This window comes from Lethenteron reissneri, chromosome 32 (assembly GCF_015708825.2).
Source record: "Lethenteron reissneri isolate LAM-NWPU_2019-01 chromosome 32, ASM1570882v1, whole genome shotgun sequence".
In the NCBI taxonomy this organism is placed as follows: domain Eukaryota; kingdom Metazoa; phylum Chordata; class Hyperoartia; order Petromyzontiformes; family Petromyzontidae; genus Lethenteron; species Lethenteron reissneri.
Genome location: NC_083810.1, coordinates 5,631,195 through 5,652,324, shown reverse-complemented (window position 1 = coordinate 5,652,324; position 21,130 = coordinate 5,631,195). Strand labels below are relative to the sequence as shown.

The following is a 21,130-nucleotide window of genomic DNA, read 5'->3' as shown; positions in this document are numbered from 1 at the left end:
TGCCTGTGTGTCTGTACGTACGTCCCGGTGTGTCTCTGCGTGTGTGTGCCTGTGTGTCTCTGCTTGCGTGTGTGTGCCTGTGTGTCTGTACGTACGTCTCGGTGTGTCTCTGCGTGCGTGTGTGTGCCTGTGTGTCTGTACGTACGTCCCGGTGTGTCTCTGCGTGTGTGTGCCTGTGTGTCTCTGCGTGCGTGTGTGTGCCTGTGTGTCTGTACGTACGTCCCGGTGTGTCTCTGCGTGCGTGTGCGTGTGTGTCTCTGCGTGCGTGTGGGTCCGGATCGCCTGGGCTCCCCCCGTGCTGCCCACGTGCATCCCGGCCCTCGCGGGGCTGGTAATGGAGACGGCTCGCGTGGGCACTGCCCAATTAAATATTAACGAGCTACAGAGCGGAGCTTAGTCACACGCGCCGCCGCCGCCAGGCACCACGGCGAGCGCCTGGGCGCCAGAGCCTGGCCGGGCACGCCGACCCGAATCGGCCACCGCGGGTCGGTGGAGTCGCTCGCCCCCCGGGGCTTCTTCGTTCACACAGCTACCCACGGACTCCGCTCCGAACCCACAAGCTCCGTGCATCACTCACAGGGGTCCTCTTCACACACACACACAGGGGTCCTCTTCACACACACACAGGGGTCCTCCACACACACACACACGGTTTCCTCTTCACACACACACACGGGGGTCCTCTTCACACACACACACACACGGTTTCCTCTTCACACACACACACGGTTTCCTCTTCACACACACACACACGGTTTCCTCTTCACACACACACACGGGGGTCCTCTTCACACACACACACACACGGTTTCCTCTTCACACACACACACGGTTTCCTCTTCACACACACACACACGGTTTCCTCTTCACACACACACACGGGGGTCCTCTTCACACACACACACACGGGGGTTCCTTCTTCACCCCCGGGGGTCCCTCGCCCGCAGGTTTTCCCTGGGGTCGCCCACGGGGGGGCGACTTCCGCGCCGCTGGGGGCCGCTCCCTCGCCTCTTTCCACGAACTGCCTCTTCACGGCGCGTCGCCGCAAAACACGGAACCGGATTCAAACCCGAGCCACCTGACATCGCGGACGCGCGTGGTGTCCGGTGCTCACCGTAGGCCACGCGCATCTCGTCTCGGCTCGCGAACCGATGAGCGGAAGCCACCGCAGCGCGGCCCCCCGCTCCTCGCTCGCTCCCCCGCTCCCCCGCTCCTCGCTCGCTCCCCCGTTCTCGCTCGCTCCCCTGCCCCCCGCTCGCTTCCCCGCGCCCCCCGCGCCCCGTGGCCGCTTGGCGCTCCGCGAGCCCGCGACCCGACCCCTCGCCCTGGAGGCGAGAGAGGTCGCTCCCGAGTGAGGTGCTCACGGGAACCGCGAGGATGACGAGGAGCTAGCTGGATGGGATGGTGAGGAGCTCCCGGCGGGGTGGTGAGGCGTTCGCGGAACGGGAAGTGTGGAGCGGGGAGCTTGGGGAGCTTTGGGCAGATTCGGCCGACGGCCCCCGGGCACGTGTGTAATTGAGTGTGAACGTAGCCACGAGCGTCGCTGGCGGCTGCCCCCCAGGTCACCCTCACTTTGTGATAGTTAGCCCAGCAGCAGCAGCAGCGGGGGCGGTAGTGTTTCCCGGGTAGAGTGGGAGCGGCCAGTGCGGTGAGTTCCGTTGGCGTGCATCACCTTCCTCCGCACCCCTCCCCGTGGCACTGCTTAGCCCCTGCCCCGGTTGCCGTCTTGCGATCTGCTCCGTTGGAAGCGGGGTGGAGGATTTGGGACCCCCGACTCATGGTGTGCGCTCTCTTCTTGCAGGGCATCGTGGTGACGCCCGCGCTGCTGCTGATGTTTGTGAGTAGCGGCAACTCGCAGCGCGAGCATCACCACCTGCACCACCAGCGTAACCACCCTAATCACCACCTGCACCACCAGCGTAACCACCCTAATCACCACCTGCACCACCAGCGTAACCACCCTAATCACCACCTGCACCACCAGTGTAACCACCCTAATCACCACCTGCACCACCTGCACCACCAGTGTAACCACCCTAATCACCACCTGCACCACCAGCGTAACCACCCTAATCACCACCTGCACCACCTGCACCACCAGTGTAACCACCCTAATCACCACCTGCACCACCAGTGTAACCACCCTAATCACCACCTGCACCACCAGCGTAACCGCCCTAATCACCACCTGCACCACGAGTGTAACCACCCTAATCACCACCTGCACCACCAGTGTAACCACCCTAATCACCACCTGCACCACCAGTGTAACCACCCTAATCACCACCTGCACCACCAGCGTAACCGCCCTAATCACCACCTGCACCACCAGCGTAACCACCCTAATCACCACCTGCACCACCAGTGTAACCACCCTAACCACCACCTGCACCACCAGCGTAACCACCATAATCACCACCTGCACCACCAGTGTAACCACCCTAATCACCACCTGCACCACCAGTGTAACCACCCTAATCACCACCTGCACCACCAGTGTAACCACCCTAATCACCACCTGCACCACCAGTGTAACCGCCCTAATCACCACCTGCACCACCAGTGTAACCACCCTAATCACCACCTGCACCACCAGTGTAACCACCCTAATCACCACCTGCACCACCAGCGTAACCACCATAATCACCACCTGCACCACCAGCGTAACCGCCCTAATCACCACCTGCACCACCAGCGTAACCACCATAATCACCACCTGCACCACCAGTGTAACCACCCTAATCACCACCTGCACCACCAGCGTAACCGCCCTAATCACCACCTGCACCACCAGTGTAACCACCCTAATCACCACCTGCACCACCAGCGTAACCGCCCTAATCACCACCTGCACCACCAGCGTAACCACCCTAATCACCACCTGCACCACCAGCGTAACCACCCTAATCACCACCTGCACCACCAGCGTAACCACCCTAATCACCACCTGCACCACCAGTGTAACCACCCTAATCACCACCTGCACCACCAGCGTAACCACCATAATCACCACCTGCACCACCAGCGTAACCACCCTAATCATCACCTGCACCACCAGCGTAACCACCCTAATCACCACCTGCACCACCAGTGTAACCACCCTAATCACCACCTGCACCACCAGTGTAACCACCCTAATCACCACCTGCACCACCAGCGTAACCACCCTAATCACCACCTGCACCACCAGTGTAACCACCCTAATCACCACCTGCACCACCAGTGTAACCACCCTAATCACCACCTGCACCACCAGTGTAACCACCATAATCACCACCTGCACCACCAGCGTAACTACCCTAATCACCACCTGCACCACCAGCGTAACCGCCCTAATCACCACCTGCACCACCAGCGTAACCGCCCTAATCACCACCTGCACCACCAGTGTAACCGCCCTAATCACCACCTGCACCACCAGTGTAACCACCCTAATCACCACCTGCACCACCAGCGTAACCGCCCTAATCACCACCTGCACCACCAGCGTAACCGCCCTAATCACCACCTGCACCACCAGTGTAACCGCCCTAATCACCACCTGCACCACCAGCGTAACCACCCTAATCACCACCTGCACCACCAGTGTAACCACCCTAATCACCACCTGCACCACCAGTGTAACCACCCTAATCACCACCTGCACCACCAGCGTAACCACCCTAATCACCACCTGCACCACCAGTGTAACCACCCTAATCACCACCTGCACCACCAGTGTAACCACCATAATCACCACCTGCACCACCAGTGTAACCACCCTAACCACCACCTGCACCACCAGTGTAACCACCCTAATCACCACCTGCACCACCATTGTAACCACCCTAATCACCACCTGCACCACCAGCGTAACCACCCTAATCACCACCTGCACCACCAGTGTAACCACCCTAATCACCACCTGCACCACCAGTGTAACCACCCTAATCACCACCTGCACCACCAGTGTAACCACCCTAATCACCACCTGCACCACCAGTGTAACCACCCTAACCACCACCTGCACCACCAGTGTAACCACCCTAACCACCACCTGCACCACCAGTGTAACCACCCTAATCACCACCTGCACCACCAGTGTAACCACCCTAATCACCACCTGCACCACCAGCGTAACCACCCTAATCACCACCTGCACCACCAGTGTAACCACCCTAATCACCACCTGCACCACCAGTGTAACCACCATAATCACCACCTGCACCACCAGTGTAACCACCCTAACCACCACCTGCACCACCAGTGTAACCACCCTAATCACCACCTGCACCACCATTGTAACCACCCTAATCACCACCTGCACCACCAGCGTAACCACCCTAATCACCACCTGCACCACCAGTGTAACCACCCTAATCACCACCTGCACCACCAGTGTAACCACCCTAATCACCACCTGCACCACCAGTGTAACCACCCTAATCACCACCTGCACCATCAGTGTAACCACCCTAACCACCACCTGCACCACCAGTGTAACCACCCTAACCACCACCTGCACCACCAGTGTAACCACCCTAATCACCACCTGCACCATCAGTGTAACCACCCTAATCACCACCTGCACCACCAGCGTAACCGCCCTAACCACCACCTGCACCACCAGTGTAACCACCCTAATCACCACCTGCACCACCAGCGTAACCACCCTAATCACCACCTGCACCACCAGCGTAACCACCCTAATCACCACCTGCACCACCAGTGTAACCACCCTAACCACCACCTGCACCACCAGCGTAACCACCCTAATCACCACCTGCACCACCAGTGTAACCACCCTAATCACCACCTGCACCACCAGTGTAACCACCATAATCACCACCTGCACCACCAGTGTAACCACCCTAACCACCACCTGCACCACCAGTGTAACCACCATAATCACCACCTGCACCACCAGTGTAACCACCCTAATCACCACCTGCACCACCAGTGTAACCACCCTAATCACCACCTGCACCACCAGTGTAACCACCCTAATCACCACCTGCACCACCAGCGTAACCACCCTACTCACCACCTGCACCACCAGTGTAACCACCATAACCACCACCTGCACCACCAGTGTAACCGCCCTAATCACCACCTGCACCACCAGTGTAACCACCCTAACCACCACCTGCACCACCAGTGTAACCACCCTAATCACCACCTGCACCACCAGCGTAACCACCCTAATCACCACCTGCACCACCAGCGTAACCGCCCTACTCACCACCTGCACCACCAGCGTAACCACCCTAATCACCACCTGCACCACCGGTGTAACCACCCTAATCACCACCTGCACCATCAGTGTAACCACCCTAATCACCACCTGCACCACCAGTGTAACCGCCCTAACCACCACCTGCACCACCAGTGTAACCACCCTAACCACCACCTGCACCACCAGTGTAACCACCCTAATCACCACCTGCACCATCAGTGTAACCACCCTAATCACCACCTGCACCACCAGCGTAACCGCCCTAACCACAACCTGCACCACCAGTGTAACCACCCTAATCACCACCTGCACCACCAGTGTAACCGCCCTAACCACCACCTGCACCACCAGTGTAACCACCCTAATCACCACCTGCACCACCAGCGTAACCACCCTAATCACCACCTGCACCACCAGTGTAACCACCCTAATCACCACCTGCACCACCAGTGTAACCACCCTAATCACCACCTGCACCACCAGCATAACCGCCGTAATCGCCAGCATCGCCAGAACCAGCTCCACTGACAATGGCACCAACGGGGCCACGGGCCGACTAACGCCACCACCGCCATCAGTAACGCCAACGCTATGAGAACAGCCAACACACTGCTATCAGCAGTCGCCCGCAGCGCGACCCCCACCGTGTGCATTGATGGAGGTGTTGTACGCTGTGTTTGTGGTGTGTGCGAGCGTTGTATGCTTGTTTGTGCGAGTCGTGTGTGTTTGGTTGTTTATATTCTCTGTGTGTATTTTATGTGCGATGTCTACAATATATGTCATGTGTGGTCACGTGTGTGTGTACATCATTCACGTGTTTTGTGTATGTGATGTGTGTGTGTGTGGCATTCCCATGTTGTTGTGCGTGAGGTGTGTGTATGTGATATATATACGTATGTAGATGTAGTGTTCCCAGGTTGTGTGTATGTGATGTGTGTACATGTGTGTGTGTAAGTGGGAAAAACACAGCAAGTACGGTAGGCAGAGTAGGACACACAGGTGGTGTATCGGCCAGTCATCTCAGTCAGTCAACCCATGGCACCTGGGTCTGTCCCGAGACCTCCTGCCAGCGGGCGTTCGACACCTCACTTGGCTTTAACGTGCACGTAGCCTGGCACAAGCGTCGTGGTGACGTCACCGCCACTTAGTGGCGAATGGCGGTTGTTGTTGTTGTTGTTATAAGTGGTAAGCGGTGGAGTAGCGGTTAGCGCACTGTGGTACGATCCCGATTATCTAAACTGGTGTGTAAACATGAACATTGGGGAGACAAAGGCGGCCGGGCGTGGTTCTGGCCACCCACCCCGTCGTGTGCTGTGCTGGCTTTCATAGTTGCTCGCTAACAGCACTTGCCCCTATAGTCTGTTAAGGGGGAATCTTTGTGTTTATGATGTCTGTACGTGGCATGTGTACGTATGTAAGTGTGTGTGTGTATATGACGTGTGTGTGCGCGCGTAACGCACGTGCGTGTGTGTGTCACGTAACACGCGTGTGGTTGTGACGTGTGTCGTTCCCACGCTGCCCCTGTGTGTGGTGCAGCTGGGCTCATCGTCCGCCGTTCCGTTCACCTCCATCTTCTTCCAGCTCTTCATGACCGTGGTGGTGCCACTCATCATCGGCCAGGTGGGTCTTCTCCTCCTCCTCCTCACCACTTCGCCTGCTTCCCTCCGCTGCCCTGCTCTCTCCTCCCCTCTGGCATCATCTCCACCTTGACGGTGAGGGACGGTGAGGATCCACGCTCCCTCGTCGCCTCCAATGCGCCGTCTTGGCGCGTCCGGTGCCTGGACAAGCTGTACTTCTTCCCGGTTTTGTCCGTTGTATTAGAATAATTGATGATGGTGATGATAATGTCGGTGATGCTCCACCCAAAACGACGCACGTCCACGAAGCGCTGCCCTCTTCCGCCCCAGTGTGCGGAGTGCTTCTCTGCCTCCGCTTGCCCTGCGGTGTCGTGCCGTTGTTGTGCCTCACAGCCCTTGGCTCCCCAGGCCCCCCCCCCCCTTAGACCCCCTCGCACACCGGCGGGGCTCTTGAGTGACGAGTGGTTGGGTGACGAGTGGTTGGGTGGCGCTGGTGGCCACCCACCAGCTCGTGGTCGCTCGATGAGGATGGAGCTCGACTGCTCCCTCCCGGGGGCTGGGGGGCCAAGGGATGGGGGGGGGGGCGCCGCGTCGACTCGCGTCGTTGGGATCGCGGCCGCCGCCGCCGGTGAAGTAACACCCCCGGCGAATCGGACAGTTCCCCAGGACGTACCCGCTGCGGATGATTAATAAATGATGTTTTGGTTTATCCACGGAGTCATTATCTGCCTAAATCTGCGTCATCAGGAACCCTCCACCACCCGACACGGCTCAACTAATTCAATGACTACGAGTCGAAGCGTTAACGGCCAATCATGATTATCGTTGTACGAGCTCATCGTGGGGAAGCCGAAGGGCTATTCTCACGACCACGTTGAGCTCAATGAGGTACGCGACATTCCTCTTGCAGCCATGCCAAGCGTCACCAGGACAAGATCGAGAGGATCAACGGTGACGTCGTCCTGCACTGTTTAAGACCGGAAGCAGGTGGATGGCTTCACTATTCTTGCAAATCGCCTGATGATGCTGGATGTGATTGCCAGCGTAACGTCGTACTCAAATTGTAGATGTTGTGGATTCACTCTTCAAACACACCGGTGGGCTGAAGAAGTCACTTTTTGGCGATGTGTTTATGTGACAAATCCCTTACCGATTGGCCGTGTCGGGTGGTGGAGGGTTTCGACACGTTTATACTTGCGCGATCTAACCCAAAAAACCTTTATTAGGAATAATTTTGGTCAATCCAGGAAGTCAGATGCTGACCTGGTCAGATCAATACGTGACCTGGCCCAAAGGTGACTCACGAATCGCGACGGTCGCTGTGTAGCCTGCGTGTTCTGCTGGAGGTGTTGAGCAATTCCTCTTCACAGGCAGCTGCCACTGTCCCCAGTGTCACGCAGGCCACGGCGTGGGCAGCTGATGCGGTCACCCCGATGGTTGAGTTTGTGTGTGTGCGTGCATGATGGTGTGTGAGGGTGTGCGTTCTGATTGTGGGGGGCGGTGGAGTAGTGGTTAGCGCACTGCGCTTCCAACCCGGCTTACCGAGTTCGATTCCCGCTCAGGGCCAACACCGGTGACGAATATCTGAACCAGTCCTGGGCCTCCCCTAAGTCGACTCAGCCTCAAATGAGTACCCGGTGCGGTGTGTAAACATCGCCACTGGGGAGACAAAGGCGGCCGGGCGTTGTGCTGGCCACCTACCTCGTGTGCCGTTCCGACCTTAATAGGTGCTCGCTAACAGCACTTGCCCCAACAGTCTGTTAAGGCTATACGGGGGATCTTTGTTGTTTGTATGAATCTGTGTGTGCGATGATTGTGTCTTTGAGTTCGTGCATAGAGGCTCATCTTGGTGTGTTCACGCTTGTGTTTGGATCTATGTTAGGAGGGGAATCTTTCTGCACGTGTCTGTATGTGGGGCTGCATCTTCGTGTAAGCGAGTTCTGCTGCTGTGCATCTTCATGTTGGTTTCTGCACGTTTGTGTTTGTGTGTTGTGTGTATTGATGTCTTTATGCTTGTGTCTGTGTATTTGTTTGCCTGTGTGTAGGCGTGTATGTGTGCGTGTCCAGGGGTTTGTGGTTTTCATCTTTGTGATGGCATGTTTGTGTACGCGCGATCGCTCGTGTGTCGTGGCGTGTATACGGTATGTTTACTTGTGTGTGTGTGCGTGCGTGAGCTTGCGTCTTCATCTCGTTATCTTCATGTTTGCGCGTGTGTTTACGTCCGTGTGTCCGTGCGTGCGTTTGTGTCTTCATCTCGCCCGCCCGCACGTTAGAGCGTGCTCGCTCGCTCCCGCCCGCTCGTGTGCGAGCGCTCGTTTGCTCTCCCTCGTTCTCGCTCGCTCGCACGCACGCGCACAGACGCGCGCACAAACACGCCAGCGCGGAGGTGGGACGGCACTTGTGCACCCGTCGTAACCTGACCAACTAGCATAATGCATGCGGAATAATCCATAGCGCGGGGCGTTTAATACCCTGTGGTATTCCTCCTCCTCTGCGCCGCCGTATTGTCAAAAACAGCGAGACGTTCAAAGGGCCGCGGTGCCCAAAGCCTGATGAATTTTTCAGCGCGGACTCGGCGAGCCGGGCGTGTATCCATGACGCGCGCGCGCTCACCGAGGAGCCGCGCAACTGTTCCGTCTCTTTAAAGTGGCGGGCGCGGGCGCTCTCGTTACGCGCGGGCCGTGCCGCCGAGGCTGCGGAGAGAGAAGGGGCCTTGTTGTCTCCTTATCAGGGCCGCATATTCATACATAATAATAAGCACCTTCGAACCCGATTAATATTTTATCAGCGCGGCGGCGCTGTTAGTTTCTGCACGGCCGGTTATCGTGTGATTATTCATTTTCCCACTGCAACGCTGATGGTTGCCCTGAATATTTAATGTCCGAGGCAAGGAGCCGGCTCTCAAATAAGACTTTAACATTTCATGATTATTGTCAGTAAAGCCTGCTCTGCCCGGTTCAAAAAGCGCAGCCAGTGGAGTATATTCTAATGAAAGCACATTTGGATAAAATATTGATGTCTGGCAGAGAAGTTGTGCGTTTCAAGCCGCCGTCAGGATACTGCAGCGTGTTTAATTGATTCCGTGGAATATGTTTTTGGGCGCCGGGTGGAGCGCGTTTGAAGTGCGCGAGGATGAACCCGCTAATAAAACAGAATTTGGCGCGGTCTTCTCGGTGATCTTGCCGGGGCCGCCCACGGCTGTCACGGACAATTTTGGGGAATCGTCCGATGAACCCGGGCTGGTCGCGCCGCGCCACAAACACCGCGTCGGCGCTCGCCAGGCGCTGGCTCCCACGCCCCACTCACTCACAAAACTTTATCCCGCAGACGGGAAAAACTGTTGTCGGAAAAGTTCAGCCGTTGTACTTCTGCATGCCGTACCCGCGCAATCCCCCACCCCCTGCTCACCGCTCGCTCACCGTAACCTCACCACTTACTCGCCCATTACTCACTCACCCATTACTCACTCGCCCATCACCCTCTCACATTGCGCCGCACAGGGACAGCTGGGGGGGGGGGGGTGCCCTTTTGAGTGTATTGGAACGAGACGCGTCATGCGGCGGCTCTCTCTCGCGACGCGTTCTGTGAGGCGGGGGGGGCGGCTCCATCGTCAACAACGACAACTCCTTCTCACTCGCTCCCCCGCCGTGTACCTCGCTCCCCCCACCCCCCCCCCCAGGTGGTGCGTAGCCGCGTGCGTGAGTGGATGGAGCGGCGGCAGCCTCCGTTCGGTGCCGTGAGCAGCGTGGTGCTGCTGGCGATCATCTACAGCACGTTCTGCGACACGTTCGCCCGGCCAGACACGGCGCTCGAGCCCGCCAGCCTGCTCGCCGTCGTCACGCTGGGTCAGTCCGCGAGACTCGCCGCCCACCCACTCACTAGCTGCCTGCTACCCTGTACATCCACTCCTCGCCCACTCGCCCACTCGCCCACTCGCCCACTCGGCCACTCGGCTACTCGCCCACTCGGCCACTCGCCCACTCGCCCACTCGCCCACTCGCCCACTTGCCCACTCGCCCACTCGCCCACTCGGCCACTCGCCCACTCGGCCACTCGCCCACTCGCCCACTCACCCACTCACTAGCTGCCTGCTACCCTGTACATCCACTCCTCGCCCACTCGGCCACTCGCCCACTCGGCCACTCGCCCACTCGCCCACTCGCCCACTCGGCCACTCGGCCACTCGCCCACTCGGCCACTCGGCCACTCGCCCAGTCGCCCACTCGCCCACTCGGCCACTCGGCCACTCGGCCACTCGCCCACTTGCCCGCTCATTCACTACACACTCGCCCACACACTCACTACCTACTCACACACTCACTGCACTTGCCCTCATACTGCTCACTCATTACCCACTCGCTCAGTGGGAGCTCACCATGGTGTGAGTGACAGTGTGTGCGCGCGTGTGTGTATGCGTGTGTGCGTGCGCGCGTGCGTGCGTGTGTGTGGTTTAGCCATAGTGCGGTTAGCGCGTTGCGCTCTGAACATGGCGAGCCGAGTTCGATTCCCGCTCACGGCCAACACCAGTAACAATGATCTGAACCGGTCCTGGGCCTCCCCTAGGCACGATGTGTCAACATGGGGAGACAAAGGCGGCGGGGCATGGTGCTGGGCACCCACCCCCTCCCTCGTGTGCCGTTCTTGCCTTCAAAGTTGCCCGTGAACAGCACTTGCCCCAAAAGTTTGCTATGGCTGTATGGGGTGTCTTTGTCTTTGTGTGCGAGCGTCGTTGTTGCGCTTTTGTGACCCTGGTCCCGTCTCTCCTGCAGTCCTCCTCATCCAGCTCAGCTTCATGTTGCTCACCTTCATGATCTCCACCAGGTGTGTCCACCCCTTCCCGTCACACACACACACAGAGATCTCACGTGTAGCCTTCGAAAGACTGTGAGGGCAAGTGCTGTTAGTGAGCACCTCTGAAGGCGTGCCACCACCACGTACCAGACACGCCACACCACACGCGCCGCACATGCATCACGCCACGCCACACGCACCGCACACGCATCACGCCACGCCACACGCACCGCACACGCATCACGCCACGCCACAGCGTGTGCCGCCACACGCGACTTGTGAACGAACCACATCAACCCACTTCCCATGATTTGTGTTTCCCGATCTCCCAGACCCCGGGGCTAGGGCGCGGTGTGGCCCAGGTGTGGCGTGGTTCGGTGTGGTACAACTTGGCGCGGTATGGTGAGGCACGGTGTCGTGGTCTGCGTGACGTGCTGTGACGTGACGCGCCGTGGCGCGGTGTGGCGGGACACGGGAGTGGTGTGTCTTGGCCTAGCAATGCATGGCTTGGCTTGATGCAAGTCAGCGCGGTGCGGTGTGGTGTGGCATGCTTGACAATGTGGAGCCGGGTGGCATGGAGTAGGGTGGTGCACCCAGGTGCTCGGCTACCCAACCGCGGACCGTGATGGGCGGGGCCACGTTGACTCCGCCCCTTCCCCTCCACCCCCCCCCTCTCCCGACTACACTCCTCCCCCCAACTCTAACCCTCGCCCCCCCACAGGGACGGTTCGAGTTTCACTCCGGCCGACACGGTCGCCATCGTCTTCTGCTCGACCCACAAGTCGCTGACGCTCGGTACCTGGGGGGTGGGGGGGGGGGAGATGCTGGGGCCCGGGGCAGCTGGCGGAGGGAGTTCGGGACGCACACCCAGACACACCCATCCACGCAGACAGTCACCGTTCCCCACTAGGTGGTGGTGACGTCACCACGGCGCTTGTGCCAGGCTGCGTGCACCTTGAGGCCACTTGAATTGTGGAAGGCTCGCTGGCAAGGAGGTCACGGAACAGACCCAGGTGCCGCGGGTTGACCGACTGAAATGACTGGCAGATGCACCAAATGTGCCGGATTATCCCAGTAGCGACACATGTGTAGTGACATAAGAAGGGAGGGGCTGCTGTAGGCTCTGGGTTCCCAGGTGGGTCCAGACGCGTAATTCCCTGGGCGCCAGGCGCTGGGTTCCCAGGGGGTCCAGACGCTTAAGCCTCTGGGCGCCGCCAACGGGGGGGGCTGTGTGTGCTCTGTGGGATGTCTGGTGGCGCACACGGCCCCACCCCTCGTTGGGGACTGGGCATATAAGCGGAGCTCCCTGGACGATCGGGGCCCAGTTGTAACCCAAGACCCAAGACCCACGACCAGCCATCTGAAGACCCTGGGATGCTGCGAGAGCCAGCGCTGGGACTCTGGAACTCCCGACGCTACGACCTTGTGAGGGCGAGTCCAGAGCGTAGCCAGAGTAGAGTATCTAGTGTATCTAGGCTGTGTAGCTAGGCTGTGTACCTAGGCTGTAACAGAGTATCAGGACTGTTGGAGTGTTGTATTGTAATAAAGAAGTTACATCTACAAGTGTCTCCGGAACCCGTTACATTTGGTGTTAGAAGTGGCTATGGAGACAAGAAGTAAGCCACGTACCTTCAGTCCTGACGGCGATGAAGAGGAGCAGGCAGCGATGGGGCAGCCAACGCCGGCCGACAGCGACCCGTTACACATGTAGCTACGGGCCCCGCACTTCAAGGGCCCCGCTCCAAATGCTTTCAAGCTATACATTCCGATTCGGTGATTCTTCACTTGCTCTGTTACTATAGAACTATACTGCCTTTTATGAACGACTGGATTTGTCGTATTATCTGGCTGTATAGCGATTGAAAAACAATGACTTTACTGTGCAAGTTGAAAAGTGTGTTTTAATATTAATTTGTTATTTATTTATTTAGGGCCCCTTTATAACATTTGCTACAGGCCCTGCACTAGCCTCAACCGGCACTGCCCCACAATACCAACTCGCTGTGTTTAATCCACCGGCGTGACCCCGCGTGAGCGTGACCCCGCGTGAGCGTGACCCCGCGAGCGTGACCCCGCGTGAGCGTGACCCCGCGAGCGTGACCCCGCGTGAGCGTGACCCCGCATGAGCGTGACCCCGCGTGAGCGTGACCCCGCGTGAGCGTGACCCTGCGAGCGTGACCCCGCGTGCGCGTGACCCCGCGTGCACGTGACCCCGCGAGCGTGACCCCGGGAGCGTGACCCCGCGTGCGCGTGACCCCGCGTGCGCGTGACCCCGCGAGCATGACCCCGCGAGCGTTACCCCGCATGAGCGTGACCCCGCGTGAGCGTGACCGAGCGTGCGCGTGACCCCAGGAGCCTGACCCAACGTGAGCGTGACCCCGCACGAGCGTGACTGAGCGTACATGTGCCCCCGTGCGTTGCCCCCAGGTGTGCCCATGCTGAAGATCGTGTTTGCGGGGATGCCGCAGCTTTCGCTGCTCACCGTGCCGCTGCTCGTCTACCACCCGACGCAGATCCTGCTGGGCGGCCTGCTCGTTGGCACCCTGCGCCCCTGGATGCTGTCACGGCAGCGGGTACGTGGGGTCGGGGGTCGGGGGTCGGGGGTCGCTGCTGGGGGGCTGTGTGGGGTTCAGCAGAGGATGACTCGGCTTGTTGACCCCCAGGGTGGCAGGGTGTGGATGAGGCTGGGGAGCGGTAGCGTAGCACGGCCAACACCGGTGACGATTATCTGAACTGGTCCTGGGTCTCCCCTAGGTCCACTCAGCCTCAGATTAGTACCTGGTGCGGTGTGTAAACATCACCACTGGGGAGACAAAGGGGGCTGGGGGTGATGATGGCCACCCATCACCCCCTCGTGTGCCATGCCACCTTCATAGGTGCTCGCTAACAGCACTTGCCTCAACAGTCTGTTCAGGCTCTCACACACACACAGACTCCCACACTCGCTCACACACAGACACTCACACTCGCACACACACACACAGACACTCACACTCGCTCACACACACACAGACTCTCACACTCGCTCACACACACACAGACTCAAACACTCGCTCACACACACACAGACACTCACACTCACTCACTCACACACAGACTCCCACACTCGTTCACACCCACACAGACTCACACACTCGCTCACACACACACAGACACTCACACTCGCTCACACACACACGGACCCTCACACTTGCTCATACACACACAGACTCACACACACAGACTCACACATTCGCTCACACTCACACAGACTCTCACACTCGCTCACACTTACACACTCGCTCATACACTCGCTCACACACACACAGACTCTCACACTCGCTCGCACTCACACAGACTCACACACTCGCTCACACACACACAGACACTCACACTCGCTCACACACACACAGACTCACACATTCGCTCACACTCACACAGACACTCACACTCGCTCACACTCACACACTCGCTCACACACACACAGACTCTCACACTCGCTCACACTCACACAGACTCACACACTCGCTCACACACACACTCGCTCACACACACACAGACACTCACACTCGCTCACACACACACATACAGACTCACACATTCGCTCACACTCACACAGACTCTCACACTCGCTCACACTCACACACTCGCTCACACACACACAGACTCTCACACTCGCTCACACACACACGGGCACTCATACTCGCTCACACACACACAGACTCTCACACTCACACACACACACAGACTCTCACACTCGCTCACACACACACGGACACTCACACTCGCTCACACACACACAGACTCTCACACTATCACACAGACACTCACACTCGCTCACACACACACACACACAGACTCACACATTCTCTCACACTCACGCAGACTCTCACACTCGCCCACACACACACAGACTCTCACACTCTCACACAGACTCTCACACTCGCTCACACACACAGACACTCACACTCGCTCACACACACACACACAGACTCACACAATCTCTCACACTCACGCAGACTCTCACACTCGCTCACACTCACACACTCGCTCACACACACACAGACCCTCACACTCGCTCACACACACACAGACTCTCACACTCACACACACACACACGGACTTTCACACTCTCACACACACACGGACACTCACACTCGCCCACACACACACAGACTCTCAGACTCTCACACTCTCACACACACACGGACACTCACAGTCGCCCACACACACACAGACTCTCACACTCTCACATAGACTCTCACACGCTCACACACACACACGGACCCTCACACTCGCTCCGCTCGCCCACGGCGGAGGAAACTGAATGGCCCTCCAGACGGGGTGGCAGCGTGAGAGCGTCTCCCGCGCGGAGCCTCGTCCCTCGCCGGTGAGCGCGGGCGGCGTTGCCCCCCGGCGCCCGATACAAATCAAGTTTCCCCGCACTGACTCTCACTCTCTCACTCACTCACTCTCTCGCGAGTGCCGGGCGGGGGGCGGGGGGTGGGGGTAGGTGGGCGTTGGGGGGGGGGTCACGGGCACTATCGTACGGGGCCCCCCCCCACCGCCTCTGGCCGCGCTCCAGCCCCCCCCCCCCCCCCCCCATGCATTAATGATGACGCCGGCAAATATATTAACGGCGTCTCGGGTAATTTGACATTCCGTTTGGAGTGCCCCGCGTCGGCGCGCGAGCACACGCGCTGACCGGTGTTAAACGAGGGAGGCGGGGGCACGGCGGCACCCACGCCTCCCCTGTAGGGGGCAGGCTGCCCTCTCTCCCTCCCGCCTAGGGGTAGCTGCCCCTCCTGCCCCTGTGCCCCCCTTCCTTCGACTCGCTCGGGGCGGCCACCGGTTCCGCCGCGGACAGACGTGGGAACGCCGGCGTGGCGATCGCGCGTCCTGATCTCTGAAGTGGGGATCGCTTTACGGTCCCTTTTCGGCTCAACGGATGACGGAATTCGTCGGCCGACGTTTACGTTGGAAACCCGTCACGGGTTTGGGCTCCCCGCGCTCATCGGCGTGCCGGGGCCGGTTGCGCTGCCGCCAGCTTTTCAAGGGGTTCAGGTCGGTTCCGTGCGACCAGGTGGGGACTCGCGAGAGAGACCGCGAGTGTCACTTGCGAGAGCGACCTGTTGTCACAGAGTGAAAGCAAAACAAATAATTACATTTGAGAGCGGCGAAGCAAATCGAAATCGGAAACGAGAACAAGCCGTCACTCGAGATACCAAAAATATCGGCAAAGTGTGACCGACATTGGCGATAGCTGTGTGTACGGCGCGAAAGCAGTTCAACACACATACACACGATAGCTTGTGCAACAGCTGTGTACAATAGCTGTGAACGCGCACACGCTACTGCATATGCGTACACGCACGATTGTGTGTGTGCGTGGGGAGCGGTAGTGTAGATTTTAGTGCACTGCGCCATGAACCTGACGAATATCTGACCAGTCAAAGGCCACCCCTAAGTTGCATCAGGCTCAAATGAGAAACTAGTACGATGTGTAAACATCGCCACTAGGGAGACAAAGGCAGCCAGGCGTGGTGCTTGCCACCCACCCCCTCGTGTGCCATGCCGGCCTTCATAGGTGCTCGCTAACGGCACTTACCCTAACAGTGTTAAGGCTATACGGGTGACCTTTGGTGTCTCTGTGTGTGCTGCGGTGGATGTGTGCATGCGAGTGTATGCATGGTGTATGTGAGCGTGCGGTTGATGTGCGTGTGTGCGCGTCCCCCACCCCACCCCTCTCTTTATCGCACGCGCGCCGCCGGACAGGAGAAAGTTTACTTTCCGCGCATCCCATGGGCGCGACCCGGGGAGCGTGCGTGGGACGGACCGAGACCCCCCCCCCCCCCCCTTGGGGAAATCCGGAAACCCACTTTAGACGACAGAAATCTCCAGGCCGCGAAGGAGCCGCGTGTTTGGCCGCGACTCGGGGCTGTGTTTGTAGAAGCGCGATGTATAATTCAGCGTTTTCATTTGCTCCGCGTCGCGGCCGCGGTCTCCGCGTCTGGTCGCATCTCATCACTCGCCATTCACGACTAATGCCTCGCGAGGCCTGAATCTTTTATGGACGCCACCAAATTCCCACGGCTGAGCAGGGAGGAGGAGGCGGACCGAGTGCGCACGCGCTCCCTGTCTGGTCCCCCCTTACCGCTTGCCGCGCGGAAAGGGATCCCAGATGCAGAAAAGGGGTCGGCGGGGGAATTCTAATCACGAATCCAAGAGGGGGGGGGAGTGGGGTCACCTTGGGGCAGGGGTGAGGGGGGCGGCTTTGATAACGGCGCGCGCTGCGGCCTCCGTAAAATCTCGGGACGGTGACGTGGGTCAGGTGGTCTTGGGTTTGGTAGTGAGGTCATGGGGGGGGGGCGGGGGGGGGGGAGCGCCACGGTGGCGAGATGTTGACGACCTCGTCCGGTATGCAGCAAGTTCGTGGGTTCGATCCCAACCCTGACGCCTTCTATTGTGTGGAGTTTGCGTGTTCTCCCCGTGGTCGCGTGGATTTTTCTCCGGTTCCTCAGCTTTTATCCATCCACATTTAGAGTATTTGGCTGCTGTACATTTCCACGCGAGAATCCACTTGGTTGAGCTATCATTTGTGGCCCTGGTCGCTTCCGAAAAAGAGTTACATAGCTCAGTGGGCCTTACATGGTCCAGCAACAACAAAAAGTTTACTTTAATGTGAATGGTGGTGGGGTCGTGGCTTCGGTCGTGAGATCGCATCTCAAATACGGAGGACACACACGAGTGTCACTGTACTGTTGGTGTCGTGTTTTTTTACGAAACTGTGTCCTCCACTTTCCGTTCATCACCATGAATGCGTACGATGCCTCCTCGCTCATTAGCATAACGAGGCACTTTCCTGCGTACACAACGAGCAGCACACGCGGCCTTCTGGGACGATGTGCAGTGGGACGACTCCACGCTCACCACTCAACCCACACCACACTCGTCACCGCACACTCACCAACCACTCGCGCGACACTCCCAATCACCACCTCGCACCCTTCGCCCCGCACTCAACACTCACCCAACACTCACCATTCACACCACACCGCTCACCAACCACTCACCCTACACCACTCACCACTCGCCCTTTACACTCCTCACCACACACCTGATACAACACTCGCCACTCGCCCTCTTCCTGCGCTCAATCTACCCCCTTCAACTCACGCGCCACGCACTCTCCACGCGCCTCCTCACCCCACACTCGCCCGCACTCTTCACCACTCCTAACTGCTCCTTACCACTCCTCACCCCACACTCGCCCGCACTCCTCACCACTCCTCGCCCCGCAGCTGCCGCCGCCGCTGCCCCGGGGCCGTGCGGCTGCGCTAGCGTCTCGTAGCCCGAGGCGGCCGCATGCCTCCGCTTTGTGATTGTAATGAGCGCGGCGGTGACGACGGCGGCCGCCGTTGCCGCCGCCGTCGTCGCAACGGTCGTCTCGACGAGCATCAAAGGCGAAGCCGTGTTTGTGTGTTTGTATGTTGGTATGTTGTGTTTGTCTCGGGTGAAGTTTCACGCCGGGAACACAGAATCGCGCGCATCAATATGCAGCAGCCGCGCGGCGGTGCTGCGTGCCGGCTGTGGGTCGTTCTTCACGATGGATCCTCTGATCACAGTCATTAAGGACCTTCATGATGGTGGGCAGGCTTGGGAAAAAGCCACGCGGCCGGGAGACGGAGCCATTTCCTATTCACCTTGGGGGTGTGCGTGACAGGGATGTCCTCTGGCCCATTTAACTTCACAGGCGCTCCGCAGGGAGCACCTCCACGAAGTCACTGTTGTGGCTTTATTATTTACGATGCTTGTTCACGCGGGAAGCCCCACCGAGTCTCATGAATCTTCTTCAGGAGGATCCTGTCAAGTTTAACCAGGCTGGATTAGTGTGAGCTCGCAGATCTTTGAAAGATCTGGACACGCTCCCATTGGGTGAGCTCCTCCGGCAGGCGAGGCCACGTTGCCTGCGTGCCCAGCATTTGCTGCCAACAGTCGGAATTGTCGACAGAGGGGGTTGTCGTTCTCATGAGTGACCACCGTGTCTGCATCTTCCCGCAGGGCCAGTCTCTGCGGCTACCCAGGCTGCTCCCGTGACGGTGCCACGGAGGCTCCGGTAGTGCCAGGCCGCGTTTTGGCCTGCGCCCGTTGCCATCTCCGCTTGCCGGTGGCGCAAACACACGAGAGGGACTCGTGGGCGATGCCACTGCGGCTCCTCCCGTCCTCCAATGTGACTTTGGCACCAGCTCTGCTCTCCTGCTGAGCGGGTGGCACGGAGTTTGGGGGCAGGGCCCCGTGACCAGGGCCCCGTGACCAGGGCCCCGTGACCAGGGCCCCGTGACCAGGGCCTGGTGACCCACGCCTCACAAACACCGCACGCACGTGAGGGCGAGAGCAACCCCATTGTGGTGAAGGTGTGGACTTTTGGTGGTGTTGGTGGTCTGGGTTTCGTAGCTGTACCTTGGCCGTTATGGGTGTTATTTGAAGGTTGTTTTACCCGTGGTCGTTATGCAGGGAGGTGGATGACTCGGAGACGAGAATGCGATTAAACCGACACGGAGAGAGGTTTCCTTGACCCTGCGAATCACTCATTACCAGGGTCTTGTCATCCGGGGTGGGCCGGGAAGGGAATAGATACGTGGTTAGAGCGTTTTTCGTGTTGGAGTGGTTTAGCCTTCAGAGCCATCTCTCATCCCAAAAATCACTCCCACCACCACACCCCCCAACTTCACCACCACTCGCATCACTCCAAATCCATGGCTCCCCCCAACTTCACCACCACTCGCATCACTCCCCCCAACTGCACCACCACTCACACCCATCACTTCCCTGACTGCACCACAGCGGCGCGGCTCCAAGACGCGTCTCCCGTTACCACCCTGAGAGCTGTAAATGTGGTAATGGGGGCGACGTCCGCTGCCCTGCGCTTGCGAGGGGGGCCCCGGCGACCCCGCAAATCAGGTTACCGTGGGGTAACCACATTACTCCCGGGCGCGACAATTGACACCACTCACACCCTGCCCATGTGTTACGCATACAGAAGACCGTATAGCCTTAGCAGACTTGGGGCAAGTGCTGTTAGCAAGCACCAAGGCCGGAAGAAGAGTTGGGTGGTCAGCACCACACCCGGCCAGCATATACTCGTGATAAATTCGGACAAACTCGGGTTTGTTTCGCAGTCCGCCAGCAACGACACCAACACCCACCCACTTTGTCTTAGCACAAATATCCCGTCTCGCCATTACAGACTGAAGAAAGTGCTTTTAGCGAGCACCTTAAAGGCCGGCATGGCACACGAGGTGGTGGGTGGCCAGCCTTTTGTCTCCCCAATGGCAATGTTTACACACCGCACCAGGTACTCATTTTAGGCAGAGTCAACCTAGGGGAGGCCAATGACCGGTTCAGATAATCGTCACCGGTGTTGAGCGGGAAACGAACTCTGGTCGCCGGGTTTGTAGCACACTTGTACACACACTCATACACATGTACACAGAGCCCATGTGAAAAATGCCTTGACACTTGGTAAAAGTTCTTTTGGAAAAACTTGGGGGAGTTCAATCGGAATGGT

The 21,130-nt window shown here is 58.7% G+C and overlaps 1 protein-coding gene across 1 annotated transcript in view; it reads left to right on the top strand.

The window, feature by feature from the left end:
• Positions 1-21,108, top strand: part of SLC10A7 (solute carrier family 10 member 7) — a 34,869-nt gene extending 13,761 nt beyond the window's left edge. Inside the window, exons 6-12 of the mRNA XM_061563818.1 lie at positions 1,802-1,837; positions 6,752-6,835; positions 10,472-10,637; positions 11,562-11,613; positions 12,305-12,378; positions 14,011-14,156; positions 19,624-21,108. Of these exons, the coding sequence (XP_061419802.1) occupies positions 1,802-1,837; positions 6,752-6,835; positions 10,472-10,637; positions 11,562-11,613; positions 12,305-12,378; positions 14,011-14,156; positions 19,624-19,659 (594 nt within the window). The 3' untranslated portion in view covers positions 19,660-21,108. The remainder of the gene's footprint in view (positions 1-1,801; positions 1,838-6,751; positions 6,836-10,471; positions 10,638-11,561; positions 11,614-12,304; positions 12,379-14,010; positions 14,157-19,623) is intronic.
• The last annotated feature ends 22 nt before the right edge of the window (positions 21,109-21,130 follow it).